At 36.3% G+C, this 13,675-nt stretch overlaps 1 protein-coding gene across 1 annotated transcript in view; it reads right to left on the reverse strand.

Moving 5' to 3' along the window:
* TMEM244 (transmembrane protein 244) overlaps positions 1 to 8,236 on the reverse strand; it is a 30,558-nt gene extending 22,322 nt beyond the window's left edge. The window contains exons 1-2 of the mRNA XM_054493014.2: positions 8,160 to 8,236; positions 7,893 to 7,981 (exon numbers count right to left, since the gene is read on the reverse strand). Of these exons, the coding sequence (XP_054348989.1) occupies positions 7,893 to 7,925 (33 nt within the window). The 5' untranslated portion in view covers positions 7,926 to 7,981; positions 8,160 to 8,236. The remainder of the gene's footprint in view (positions 1 to 7,892; positions 7,982 to 8,159) is intronic.
* Between the last annotated feature and the right edge of the window lie 5,439 nt (positions 8,237 to 13,675).

Raw genomic sequence — 13,675 nt, forward strand, 5'->3', positions numbered from 1 at the left:
TATAAGGTCACCCATGGGTCCTGTTATTTCCTTTGTGTTCACTCTCCTCTTTGGTGCTCCAGCCGTACTTAAGTACTTCCTATTTCTGGAAAAATTCAATGCTGTTCCCCCTGTCTAGAATTAATGGCTCCTCTCTTTGGAAAACTAACTCCCACTCATCTTTTCAGGTCTAAACTGATACCTCACTTCCTCCAAGAAGTTCCCCTGACTTCTTATTCTCTACTGTATGCTCCCTAACACTCTCTCCATATAATGTTCAAACACAGATCATTATAAACGCAATTTCTTCATTAAAAAGCTTCCACCTTTTTTTTTTTTACAATCCTATTCTGAAAGTGAAATAAATGTGCACCACTCTGCAAATTGTGCACATTTATGATATAATGAATGTTTTTCCAAGTTGCTTTCAGAAAACGGTCTGCTACAACTGGTCTTTACATCTTTGTCATCTTTTTTGATCAAAATATTTTGATGCCAGCCTTCCTTCCACTGCCCTAAAAAATAAAGCAGTTTTAATAAGTTGAAATTAAGAAAAGACTATACCTGTGTAAAAAAGGATAGAGGAAAGTGCTATTGATTTGCGCTTTTAGAATCTCCCAAAACCATGAGCACTATCTTTGCTAGGGCTAGGCTGGAACCTGGATAGAATACGAGCATGTGCAGGTGGCATTCCTAAGGATTCAGAGCTTAAGTGGAGCCTGAGTACTTCAGCAATGTAACTCACTTAACTGACTTGCCAATTTCTACACTGGCTTGATGGGGCATAATTCAAAATGGAAAAGCTCACATTCATTCCACTCCCCTGGAGTTGAGAGCCACCTCTCTTCATTCAGCTCTCGAGTTTTTCTTGTTGTTGCATTTAACAACACTCTAGTGGGATGTCTTCTAGATATTATTTTATGGTTCTGCAAGTAATTGCTAAAAGATACGGGTCTACTTTTTCTATGCTACTTACCTCATTTTATTTAAGAAGGGACTAGGAGGAAGAGATGTGTCCATTTGGCTCACTAATATATGTGTAGTGTCTGGTGTGGTTCCTGGCACACAGTAGGTATTCAAAGAATATAAGTTGTTGGATGATTCATTACAGTTTTAGAATTAATAGAAGGCTGGCCCTACAGGACATTCTGGTTATTAAAGGAGAATCAGTTATGATTGGTCAGAGTCCAGGCCACACTGAACAGTACCCCAGATAAAAGCAATCTTTGCTGCACAGTGAGAGAGTCACCAATCAGGAGATAATTATCAAGTGTTGACATTCTGCCCAAAACTGTTTCAGACTTCCTGGGGATAAAAAGGAAGAGGTAAGACGAGACAAAATAATCACACAGAAAATAATTAGAACAAGCAAGTATACCTAACATTTATATGACTCTTTACTATGTACTTGTCTAGATGAGCTCACTCATCCAAATAAACATGTGGGTTAGTCACCTCTTACAGATGAAAAAACAGAGGCCCAGAGAAATTAAGTGATTTTCACAAAGCTAGTCACTGAAAGAGTTACAATTGTATATAAAATGTATTGAATCCTGGTTAGAAAGTAAGCTTTGTGGTTCTGATTACAGCTGGTCCCTGACTTACAATGGTTCAATTTAACAATGTTTCAAATTTACAACAGGTTTATTGGGACATAATCCCACTGTAAGTCAAGGAGCATCCATAATTGCTAAAAGTAGTTGCAAAACTACCTCAAAGAAAAGGGATAAGCTAGGTTTCATGAAGATCTAGGCTCTTAGGAACAATCATAATGGTCCAGACTCTTCATATTCAATATCTGCCCACACACATGGACTTTAAGTGGTTCACAAAGGTTATTATTCTTAACCCTGGTAACTGCATTTTAACAAACCTCTCAGGTGATTACAATACAAATAGCTACTGAGGATATAGGAACTGGTCTAGGTGACAAACAGAAACCTAGGCCTGTCCTAGAGTTTCCTCTCAGGCAGGATTTCCACATGGGACAGCCACAGGTCTGGGTTCCTGAGCAAAATGGGCAAGAGATAACTTTCCACTTAAAACGAACAAATATAATCTTTTACTTTACTAACAATAAAGAAACACATACCCAAACTTCATAGACACTATTTTTCTATCAAGTTAGCGAAGATACTTTTCTTTTTTTAAAAATGAATTACTTGTTCTGGTGAATGAAATGCACACTGTTCTAGACAGCCTTGCTAAAGATGACAGGGTATAGTGTCAAGCTAATGTGACATTATAACACATTTATTTCTCAATGACAGAAAGTGAAGACAAAATTTCCAAAGAACTTAATAAATATTTTCCCCAAATTCTCACAGGCAGGAACAAGGACATTTTCCTATAATTTAAAACTATTACTACACACAATAAATCCTACATGGATATAAAATATCATTGATATAGAGTTTATATTCAGATTTCCTCTATTCTAAAAATCTGAGAATTCTAGAATCAATCATATTTTCACATGTTACATTTGGTTGTCATGTCTCTTTAGTAACCTACTCTGAATTTGTCTGATGGTTTCCTCATGATCAGATTCTTTGGAGAAGAATTCTACAAAGGTAATATTGTGCATTTCCCATTGTATCTTATGAGAAGATGCATAATATGACTTTCACTATTACTGATGGTCAGTTTGATCACTTGGTAAAGGTGATATCTACTAGATCTATTTTCATTGCACTGTTCATCATTTGTAATTAATAAGTAATCTGTGGGGTGACACTTGAGACTATATAAATATCCTGTTCCCCCAAAACTTTTTAGCCATTCATTAACATATCTCATCTGAATCAATTACTTACATTGGTATTGTAAACTGATGGTTTTATTATTTTATTTTTTCTTCTACATTTCAGTAGATATTCTTCCATAAACAGATTTCCTTTCTTACCCTTGAACTTACCTATTAATTTATGTATTTATTATTTATTCATTTATTTTTGATAACTTATGGTCTTTTTTATTTTGTGTGTGCCATAATTAATTAACATCATGATTCCTGTTGATGCTCAAATTATCCCAAGTTTGACCAATTTGAGCACCTACCAGATACTGCCTGTGTTCCTTTTACATATCCCCACCATTTTTGTACTTCCTTGCTTTATGACATTCCAATGGGATACTGTCTTTTTCATTACTACATTTTCATATACACTTTTGTCTATTTGTGAGCTTTCTATTCGCTTCCATTGAGCTATCTACTCATGAATCAATACCACACTGTTTTAATTATAGAAGCTTTATAGTATGTTTTAATATCTGGCAGGCATTTGTTAAAAGGATAGAGCTTGCATTAAGTATTCTTACCACACATGCATGCACACACAGGAAACCATCAAAGGAACACAAGGAAACTTTATAATGTTTACTATGAAACTTGTGGAGGTGATAAATATGTCTATTACCTTAATTATAGTGATGGTTTCGCAGGTGTTGCAAATGTTCAAATGTATAAACTTGTATATATTAAATAAGTGCACTTGTTGTATATTAATTTATTCCTCAATAAAGCTGCTTTAAAAATATCTAGTAAGGCTAGTCATCTCTCCTTTTTCTTTTCTTTAAGGTTCTCATAGCTATTTTTATTTTTTCATATAAACTTCAAAATCTACTTGACTAGCTCCATAAAAACAACTTTGTTATTTTTATTGAGATTATGCCAAACTTATTAAGATGGGAATAAGTGATAGCTTTACTATGTTTATGAGTACCATTCAAAAATGAGAAAAATTTCCAAACTTATTCAAGTCCACTTTTGTATCTTTCAGGAGTATGTTAATTTTTTTCTCATATAGATTTTACATACTTCCTGTTAAGCTTATGATTAAATTCTTTTTGCTACTAATACAACTGAAGTTTCCTCTTCCATTACATTATCTAACTAGCTATTGTTTGTGTATAGAAAGGCTTCTTATTTTTGTATTTTAATAGTCTATTATCTTACTAATTTTTAAAATTGTTTGTGTTAGTATTTTCATTGATTGTTTTGGATTTTCCAGATACACTACAATATCAACTGTAAATAGAGATAGTTTTACTTCTATTTTAATTCTCATGGCTCTTTTGTTTATTCTGATCTGATTGAATGGAATAGTATCTCTAACATATATATTTTATATGTGTGTACACACACACACTAACATATATATATATAAAATTTTTTTTTTTGAGATGGAGCCTTGCTCTGTTGCCCAGACTGGAGTGCAATGGTGAGATCTCAGCTCACCACAACCTCTATCTCCTGGGTTTAAGCAATTCTCCTGCCTCAGCCTCCCAAGTAGCTGGGATTACAGGCACATGCCACCACGCCTGGCTAATTTTTTGTATTTTTAGTAGAGACGGGGTTTGTCATGTTGGCCAGGCTGTTCTGGAACTCCTGACCTCAGGTGATCCACCCGCCTTGGCCTCCCAAAGTGTTGGGATAATAGGCATGAGCCACTGCACCCAACCCTAACATATGTTTAGATAGTAGTGGAGTTAGTGGACATTCTTGCCTTGTTCTTGGTCTTTCTGTAAATGCCTCTAGTATTCTCCATTAAGTAATATACCAGCTTTAGAATTGCAATGTGTGTGTGTATGTGTGGAGATATACATATATATATATATATATATATATATATATATCTGATCAGACAAAATCATCAGTTCTTATTTTATTCAGTATTTTAATCAGGAATGGTTCAGGAACGGTTGCCAATTTTTGTCAAAGGCAGTTTTAGCGTCTATGAAGATGAGTGAAGATGATCATATGATTTTCTGCTTAGATTTATGAACATCTAAATTATGTTAGTAGATTACCTAATATTGAACCATCTGTACATTTTTGGAATAAATGTCACTTGGTCATGATGTTTTATTTTTATGATGAGTTATTGGGTTCTGTTTGCTAATATGTTTAGGTTTTTCTGTATTCATAAGTGAGGTTGATCTATAGTTTATTTTTTGTACTATCTTTATATGGTTTAGGTGACAACATATTTCTTGTTTCATAAAACTTTCTTGTGGCTTTTCTTGTTTTTCTATACTCAAAAACGATTTAAGTAGCATTGGGAGTATATGATCTTTGAAGACAGGAGAATTCTTTTGTGAAATCTAGGCCTAGTCCTTCTGTAATAGCCTTCTCCATTTATTCTATGGAAACTGGAAGCCCTTGTGTGATTTTGCAAAGCAGAATGTTCCCATTGCCTACAGTAGCTTCACTCTTTTTTACAGAGCAAGTAACTGTATTCTCTAGGTCTGGCTCATATATCATCTTCTCACTCCACCCCTCACTGCAGGACAGAATCAATCCCTATCTTATTTTATTGCTTCCATAATATTATATTTGTCTTATAGATCTGATCACGTTTGTATTGTAGCATACCTACTTTTGGAGGTATACATTTCTTTCTCCAGTCTCTAAAAGACAGACACTGATTTGATCACAATTAATTCTTCAGCCCCCAAAATATTGGTCAGGCTTTCATAGGTATTCAATAAATGTATTTTGAATAATAATCATGGAAGGAAGGAAAGAAATAATGGAAGACAAGACCCCTATAGTAGGAACCATAGTCTTTTTGAAACAGAGTCTTGCTATGTCACCCAGGCTGGAGTACAGTGACACAATCTCAGCTCACTGTAACCTCTGCCTCCCGGCTTCAAGGGATTCTCTTGCCTCAGCCTACCTGAGTAGCTGGGACTACAGGTGTACACCACCACACCCAGCTAATTTTTGTATTTTTAGTAGAGATGAGGTTTCACCATGTTTACCAGGCTGGTATCGAACTCCTGACCTAAAGTGATCATCCGGCTTGGCCTCCCGAAGTGCTGGGATTACAGGCATGAGCCACCACGCCTGACCAGAACCATAGTCTAGTAATAAAGTATGTGGACTCTAAGTCAGATACACTGGAGTTTCTCCCCCACTTCATCACTGACAAGTGTGTGACATTGGCTGGTTACTTTCTGAGTTTCGTTCTACTCATCTACAGGTAAAGTTTCATAAGGGATTTGTACTCTGAACATGTATACAATTCTTAACATTAAGTACTGTATGTGCCCAATAGATAATACTTTTTCTCTTACTTCTCCCCATAGGAAAGCCTGCATTGTAGTTCTTTGGACAATTCCTGGAGAAATCATGAGATATGACTCTCTCACTTGTAGAATCACAGCAAAGGCTCCATCCTACAGATAAGTAGTTCCCTCTGAAATTGCCTGAATGAATGAAATTCTCCAGTTCAGGTGAACAACTCTGAGGATATAAAGGAATGTGTTGTGCTTCTGAGATTTTTACAACATTTGTTTTACAGAGGAAAGTTTACATTTAACATAGTTAGGAAATATGTCATCTACTGGAGCAGAATACATTGTATTCTGAACAATTTAGCAGTCCTCATACTTGGGCTTTCTTCCCAGTTCTTGTGCTATTTTCCCAGACAGCAAATTAATTAAATGGCCTTTGGCCATGACTCTTTCCCTTGAGTCAGCTTTTCTCTCATTTAAAGTGTAGAGATAGGGGGGATTTAATTAGCCCAATGCCTGGCACATTGCATGCACTCAATAAATGTTTGTTGAGTATTTGAGTTATCTCTAGATGAAGGTCACTTTTGCTATTACTATTAATTTATGAGCATATCAGTAATTCTTGTGCTGATAATATTGACAGTGAACAAGCACTTAAAGAAAAGTTAACTCATAACTTATAGGGATGTATCATGAGAATTCAGATAGTCAACAACCTATCTATTTCGAACATATTCACTATTCTTCTAATGTTCTAAGGCTGTAATTCTACACATGAAGCTCAGATGATTCTAAGATAGTGAAGAACTGCAGCAACTATCTGGATATTTTCCCTGCAATGTGTGTGTGTGTGTGTGTGTGTGTGTGTGTGTGTGTGTCTGTCTGTCTGTCTGGTCTGTGTAAGCCCTGACTAAATATAGAGTCCCCATTCTTTGCGTAAGCTACTTAAGAGAAAGGATTTTATCTTGTAATTTTTATCCCTTCAGCAGAAGTTATTATTGCTAGTTCAATCCCAAATCTATACATAAATTATGAAGTTTAAAAACCCCTTAAAAATAAGTTTTTTAAAAATATTTTTCCTGAAATAATGTTTTACTGACCTTGAAAATTTTTCTTAGCTGTTGTCATGCTCAACATTTCTCACTGATGACATATGTGGTGATGATGGCAGTGTAAAGAAAAAGCTTGAGGAAATACACACGGTGCTGATATTTTACTAAAATGAATGTAGCACTCACTCGTAATTGTAATTTAATTTTTAAGTAAAAATCTGGTTTTCCACTATCATTCCCTTAAGGCTGGCTTGTTACAGGCCTAAAACCTGTATGAATTTACACAGCTGCTTTGAGCCTTTGCATATTTCCTTGTTTTAGATTCTTTGATTTTATTTTTTTAAAGGGGTATTTTTGCACTGAAGTAAAACACAACTATTGACACTAGCCTCGGGGGAAAAAGAAACTAACAAACCTACAGCTTGAAATGTTTCAACACTTTGCCTTTAAAATTTTGTACACCCTTTAGAAGTTACAAAAATAAAAGCCACTCCCTGCAACAAAAAAAAAGAAAAAAAGATTGAGAACAAACTGTCATGATTTCAGAAAACGATAGCAGACGTGCAGGTGTTAATACCAGAGAGCTTACCTCCCAATAAAATGGTGCCTTCTAAACAGCCACTATTTACATGTTTTAGAATCCTTTCTTGGGCATGAGTGCCTTTATATTGCCCTATTACCACAAGATGCAAGCCGTGCAGCAGAATGTTTTCTGTATGGTACCCAGCCAAAAGTGAAACAAGTTGCCCACTGACAGAGAGGCCATTTATAGAACATATTCATTTACACCAGTGCTAGGCAGCAACTGAAAGGCAATGCAAAGAAGTAATTTCTCTTTACCTTGCTTGGAGCAACTCTGACCTGGAGAGCCATGTACACATCCTACGTCAAGGAGGTGATGAAAGCCCCACTCCTTATAGCGATGACATCTGGAAGAAGACACAATTGTCACCGTGAGCTTTTCAATTACTCCTGGAGACTAAGTGTGAGACGCAGTAGTGCAGGATGATTGGATTACGCAAAACGAGACAGATGCCATCTGTGAGCCATGCGTAAGCTGCTAAGTGCCAAAATGAACATCCTTATTAAACGACGGAGTTCTCATACCATTTGTAGTTTGGTCAGATTTGAAAGATGATTTGATTGTTTTTAGATAGTGCTGCAAATAGGCAGGGACTTGGAATCCTCTCTGGCTGTATGAGTAATTACTGTCTCATACTTAAATTAGAAACATGGGTTTTCAGTTAGGTCTTGAGATTGTTTCCAAAGGATGCTGCTGCATTCATGTTGAAGCGTGGCCTGTCCTCTCTGTTTCACTCACAAGGACCACAGAGTTCTGAGAAAGAAATCATCAGTGCCTTTCACACCATGGCAAAGAAATGTAAAACTTATGACTTTTTGTTAGGAAACAAAAGGGTCCCATACTCTAAAATAATGGCCACAATACTGTGGGTGGAATGTTTTCAAGAACTGCCAGGAGGCAGTATTGGAGCTCTGTGTCTCTCTGTGTCCTGAGGCTCCAGAACCAATCCTTCATTTACAATTAATTCTCTCATCTTTTTACTGGCACCAACTCTATTATTATTTTTATTTTAATTTTTAATTTCTGTGATTACATAGTAATATAGTAATATACCCCACAGTATTTATGGGGTATATGATATATTTTGATATAGGCATCTAATATGTAATGATCACATCAAGGTAAGTGGGATTTCCATCACCTCAAGCATTTATTCTTTGTGTTACAATCAATCCAATTATACCCTTTTAGTTATTTTTAAATGTACAATTAAATTATTATTGACTATAGTCACTCTGTTGTGCTATCAAATACTAGATCTTATACATTCTAACTCTTTTTTGTATGCATTAACCATCCCCACACTCCCCCTTTTCTCCCACTACCCTTCCCAGCTTCTGGTAACCATTCTTTCACTTTCCATCTCCAAGAGTTCAATTGTTTTCATTTCTAGTTCCCACAAATAAGTAGGAACATATGAAATTTGTCTTTCTGTGCCTGGTTTATTTCACTTAACATGAGGACCTCCAGTTCCATCCATATCGTTGCAAATGACAGGATTTCATTCTTTCCTTTGGCTGAATTCTATTCTGTACCTGTACCACATTTCTTTATCCACTTGTCTGTTGATGGACATTTAGGTTGTTTCTTAATCTTGGATATTGTGAAACATGCTGCAATATACGTGGGCATGCAGATACCTCTTCAACAGACTGATTTCCATTCTTTGGGGGTATATGCTCAGCAGTGGGATTGCTGGATCATATGGCAGTCCTATTTTTGCTCTTTTGAGGAACCTCCAAACTGTTCTCCATAGCGGCTGTACTAATTTACATTCCCACCAACAGTGTATGAGGGTGTCCTTTTCTTCACGTCCTCACCAGCATTTGTTATTGCCTGTTTTGGGATAAAAGCTATTTTAACTGGGGTGAAGTCATATCTCTTTGTAGTTTTGATTTGCCTTTCTCTGATGATCGATGATGTTGAGCACTTCTCACATACCCGTTTGCCATTTGTATGTCTTCTTCTGAGAAATGTCTATTCAGATATTTTGAGCATTTTTAAATCATATTATTAGATTTTTTCCTATAGAGTTGTTTGAGCTCCTTATATATTCTGGTTGTTAGCCCCTTGTCAGATGGGTAGTGTTTGAGTATTTTTTTTCCCATTCTGCGGGTTGGTGTCTTCACTTCGTTGATTGATTCCTTTGCTGTGGCACCAACTTTAGATGGGAACTTAGCTGTGCCCTGTAATCCTTTTTCCGTTACAGCATCTTCTTAACCTCTATAAAGAGCACATTCTGCAATATCTACCTGGATACCAAAAGCAAAGGTGAAAAGAGTGCCTTCAGTCAGTCTAGGCCTTGATAGTTTTCATCTGAATATGTTACTGAATTTGGCATTCATAATGCATATTAATAACACTGTCAATGCTCTTTTATGAATATGCCTTAGATAATTCCTTTAATGTGTGGTTGCCCTGTTCTCTGCTTATATTGTGAGTTCTTGCAGAAAAAGACTTTTCTGCCTGCTAGTAACATTGTAACAGCTCCCAGTGTTGTCTTCAGATTTCGGCACACGGTGGACCCTCAGTAAATGCTGATTGTCCAAATCCCATGCCCTGCCCTATTTGTAACAGCGACGACCCAGACTTTCTCCTTAAAGAGGGCAGGCGGAGGCCAGGCGTGGTGGCTCATGCCTGTAACCCTCGTACTTTGGGAGTCCGAGGCAGACGGATCACAAGGTCAGGATTTCGAGACCAGCCTGGCCAACATAGTGAAACCCCGTCTCTACCAAAAATACAAAAAAATTAGCTGGGCATGGTGGCGGGCGCCTGTAATCCCGCTACCCGGGAGGCTTAGGCAGGAGAATCGTTTAAACCAGAAGGCAGAGGTTGCAGCGAGCCGAGATCGCGCCATTGCACTCCAGCTCTAGCAACAATGAGGGATTCCGTCTCAAAAAAAAAAAAAAAGATGGGGGCAAGTGGAACTTCCTGGGAGTCACAGCACAGCATAAAGCAGAGGATTTGTGCCTGACTCACTCTACTCCCAACACAGGCTGCTTTGTGCACAACTCAGATGCCTTCGGAGTTACTCAGGTAAACGATAACCACCCAAAAACTATCCTCTCAGGAAGTTGGCACCATACATTGGGAACTAATACTCCAGCAACTCTACTGGATAAAATACTGAAAAGTACGAATTTTCTATAATTATATTGGAAAAAAATTTGATGACCAATAGTCTAATGAGTAGAGATTATGTGTGTATGGGTATTTACATCTGTAACAAGCATCTTTTTTTTTTTTTTGTCAGAAACACCACACTGGATTTAAGCATTATTTTTTGAACTGCTACTGTGATCTATTGCAAGAATAAGGCATGAGGCATACTCATACACATTTAGCCACTATAATTCTGATTTCCAAGTCTGTCATTAGGCTGATGAAATATTTACATGTGTACATTTTATATGTATGTGTGTGTATATATATATATTTGTGTACATGTATTCATTCAGCACATACTTATGATAAAGAATAAAATACATAAAACTTCACATTCTTTAGTTCTGAATTGTGCTCCTTGATGTTTCATCATATTTTAAATTATTTTCAATCTCTTTGTATATTTTGTATCCAGAGTTCTCCTTTGTTGAAATTGGACTCAGCTACTTCCTTCATGATAGAGGCATTCAAAAACTTCAAGGTACTAAAGAAATATTTTCAGGATTATAGCACATAATTTAGAATTTCTCCTTGATAAAATCAAAGGAGAAAATGAGCTCAGATCCACAATTACTAATTGCAAATTGTTAGGCCAGATAGGCTTCCAATTTCAGAAAATTGTGAATTTTATTTAAGTAACAGGATCCATATAGTATATTATATCACATGTCCAAGTAGTCTAGAACTTCCCTCTGTATCCAAACATTGTTTGAGCAGCAAAATGTATAAATATTTGCCACAAGTGGGATGAATAAAAACTAAATAATTTTGTCAATTTGGTTTCATCACCAAATTCATTAAGGTCTGGTAATATTCTGTCACCCAAGGATAATAAATAATAAAATAGTTTCCACAGATTTTTAGATTTTTGGATTCACAAAAGGAGTAGTGGACAAACACAGATTTAATTATAAGAATCTACAGATTGGCATTGATAATAGAACTCTTGCTAAATTAAATTAAATTTGGCCTAAAGCAGCCTCTGCACATAACAAACTGCAGCCTAAGTTAAGAGCATATTCTTATAACAAGTTGCTGAGCCTCGGCCAATCACAGCAGCTGAGCTTTGGCCAATCACAGACTGCCAACCAATTAGAGCATGTCTATATCAGGCAAACACTAAGCTGTAGCTAATCAAGCTGTTTCTGTATGTCATTTCCTTTTCCTATCTAATACTGCCTCCCCATGTTGGGTGGAGCTCTCTGAACCTCTCCTGGTTCTGAGGGCTGCCCAATACATGAATTATTCTTTCCTCAAATAAACTCTGCTAAATTTGTCTAAAGTTTTTCATTGAAAAGTGTAAATACAATTTTAAATGATGTGGTAAAAATAAAGACGTTGTGTTGACAAAGTCAATTTGTCCCTAAGAAATTAAAAAGTAAAATTTCTTTGCCCTCAGTGCCAGAATGAAATAAGAGATTTCCCCTGATGCTTTCTGCTCCATTATAGCTGGCTTTGCTTTGGAAGTCTGACGGTGTTATATTTTTAGTTTTACTGATTCTCTCTAACCCATTTCTTCCCTTCAGGCCCTTCTACCACATCTATTGTTCACTGCCTTTTTGAAATTGAATTATTCTATAGGATATCACAAAATCATAAAAATATTAAGAACAAACAGACTCTATTTTATTTCAGGGAGCCATGAAAATAATGGTCAAAATTGGGGTAATTTGTTTTTCTGTTTACAGCCTTTATGGAATTTCCTTTAGATTTAGGCCCATATTAAGGCAAAGATACATGTATACACATGAGCACACACTGATTTCACTGCTTCATATTTGTTGAATAGTAAATTGTGTCTTGAAAGATAAAGGCACAATAAGGAGCAGTGCCCTATATGGTAATGAATGGCACAGCATCATAAAACAGTTGGCATGGATGACTAGTTATGAATATCCAAACTGTTATTAGATAGTAGTTTCCATACTCCCTCCCATAAACCTAAACCGGGGTTACCAATGACTGCAAATGTGGACACCTGAGTTTTGGTATCTAATTTTACCTACTTTTAAGCCAGTTGACCATGTGCTGCATCTTATCATAGGTAGTACAGAGTAAAGGATCATCTTTAAGAGGATATAGAAAATATCTGGAGATATACATTGTTTCAACTTGAATTAATATTGGGAAAGGAACATACAAGTTAGAGCAATTCAATACAGTCATCACAGAGTAAAAATAAATACGAAAGATAAAGGTAGAGCCCTAATTCAAAGAATATGAATTGTATCTTCAATAGGAAGAGAAAATAGAGTGGAAAGAAGGCAAGAGAGGGCATCCGGATAAGAGAAATACAAAGTACAAAGGAAGTGAGAAGAAGTCAATGAGATCTGCTTTGCTAGAGAATGAGAAATAAGACTAATGCAGGGTTGGAATGTTGATTGGTGAAGGCCTCAAACGACAAAAGGAGCATTGTATTTTGGTTCAAAATAAAACAGCACTGTTCTTGAGCAGCAGCATGAAAGACAAAATCAGCAGATGTGAAAAATTATTTTAACAGCAATATAGGAGAAGAAACTACAAAGTGGATATATATTGGCTTATTGAAAAGGCTTGAGGTTTGATTTTGGGTCCTACAATAACTGAGCATAATTAGATTTTTAAGAACACCTTGGAAATAACAGCCTTCTTGATGAGAAACTGAAGAAGGGGGAACAAAGAAGAACAAAAAAAAGTCAGGATTTTAATGCCAACAAATTAAGGGGATTACAATGCTATTGATAAGAATAGGTTATGAAAACAGGAAATAAAAAGCAAACTGTGGGATTCAACACATTAACTTTCAGGGTCAGCTCATACATCAGTGGGCATCAGAATCACCTGGAGGACTTGTTACAACGCAGATAGAAGGGCCTCAAACCAAAGTTTCTAATTC

The sequence above is a fragment of the Pongo pygmaeus genome, chromosome 5 (genome assembly GCF_028885625.2).
Source record: "Pongo pygmaeus isolate AG05252 chromosome 5, NHGRI_mPonPyg2-v2.0_pri, whole genome shotgun sequence".
NCBI lineage: Eukaryota > Metazoa > Chordata > Mammalia > Primates > Hominidae > Pongo > Pongo pygmaeus.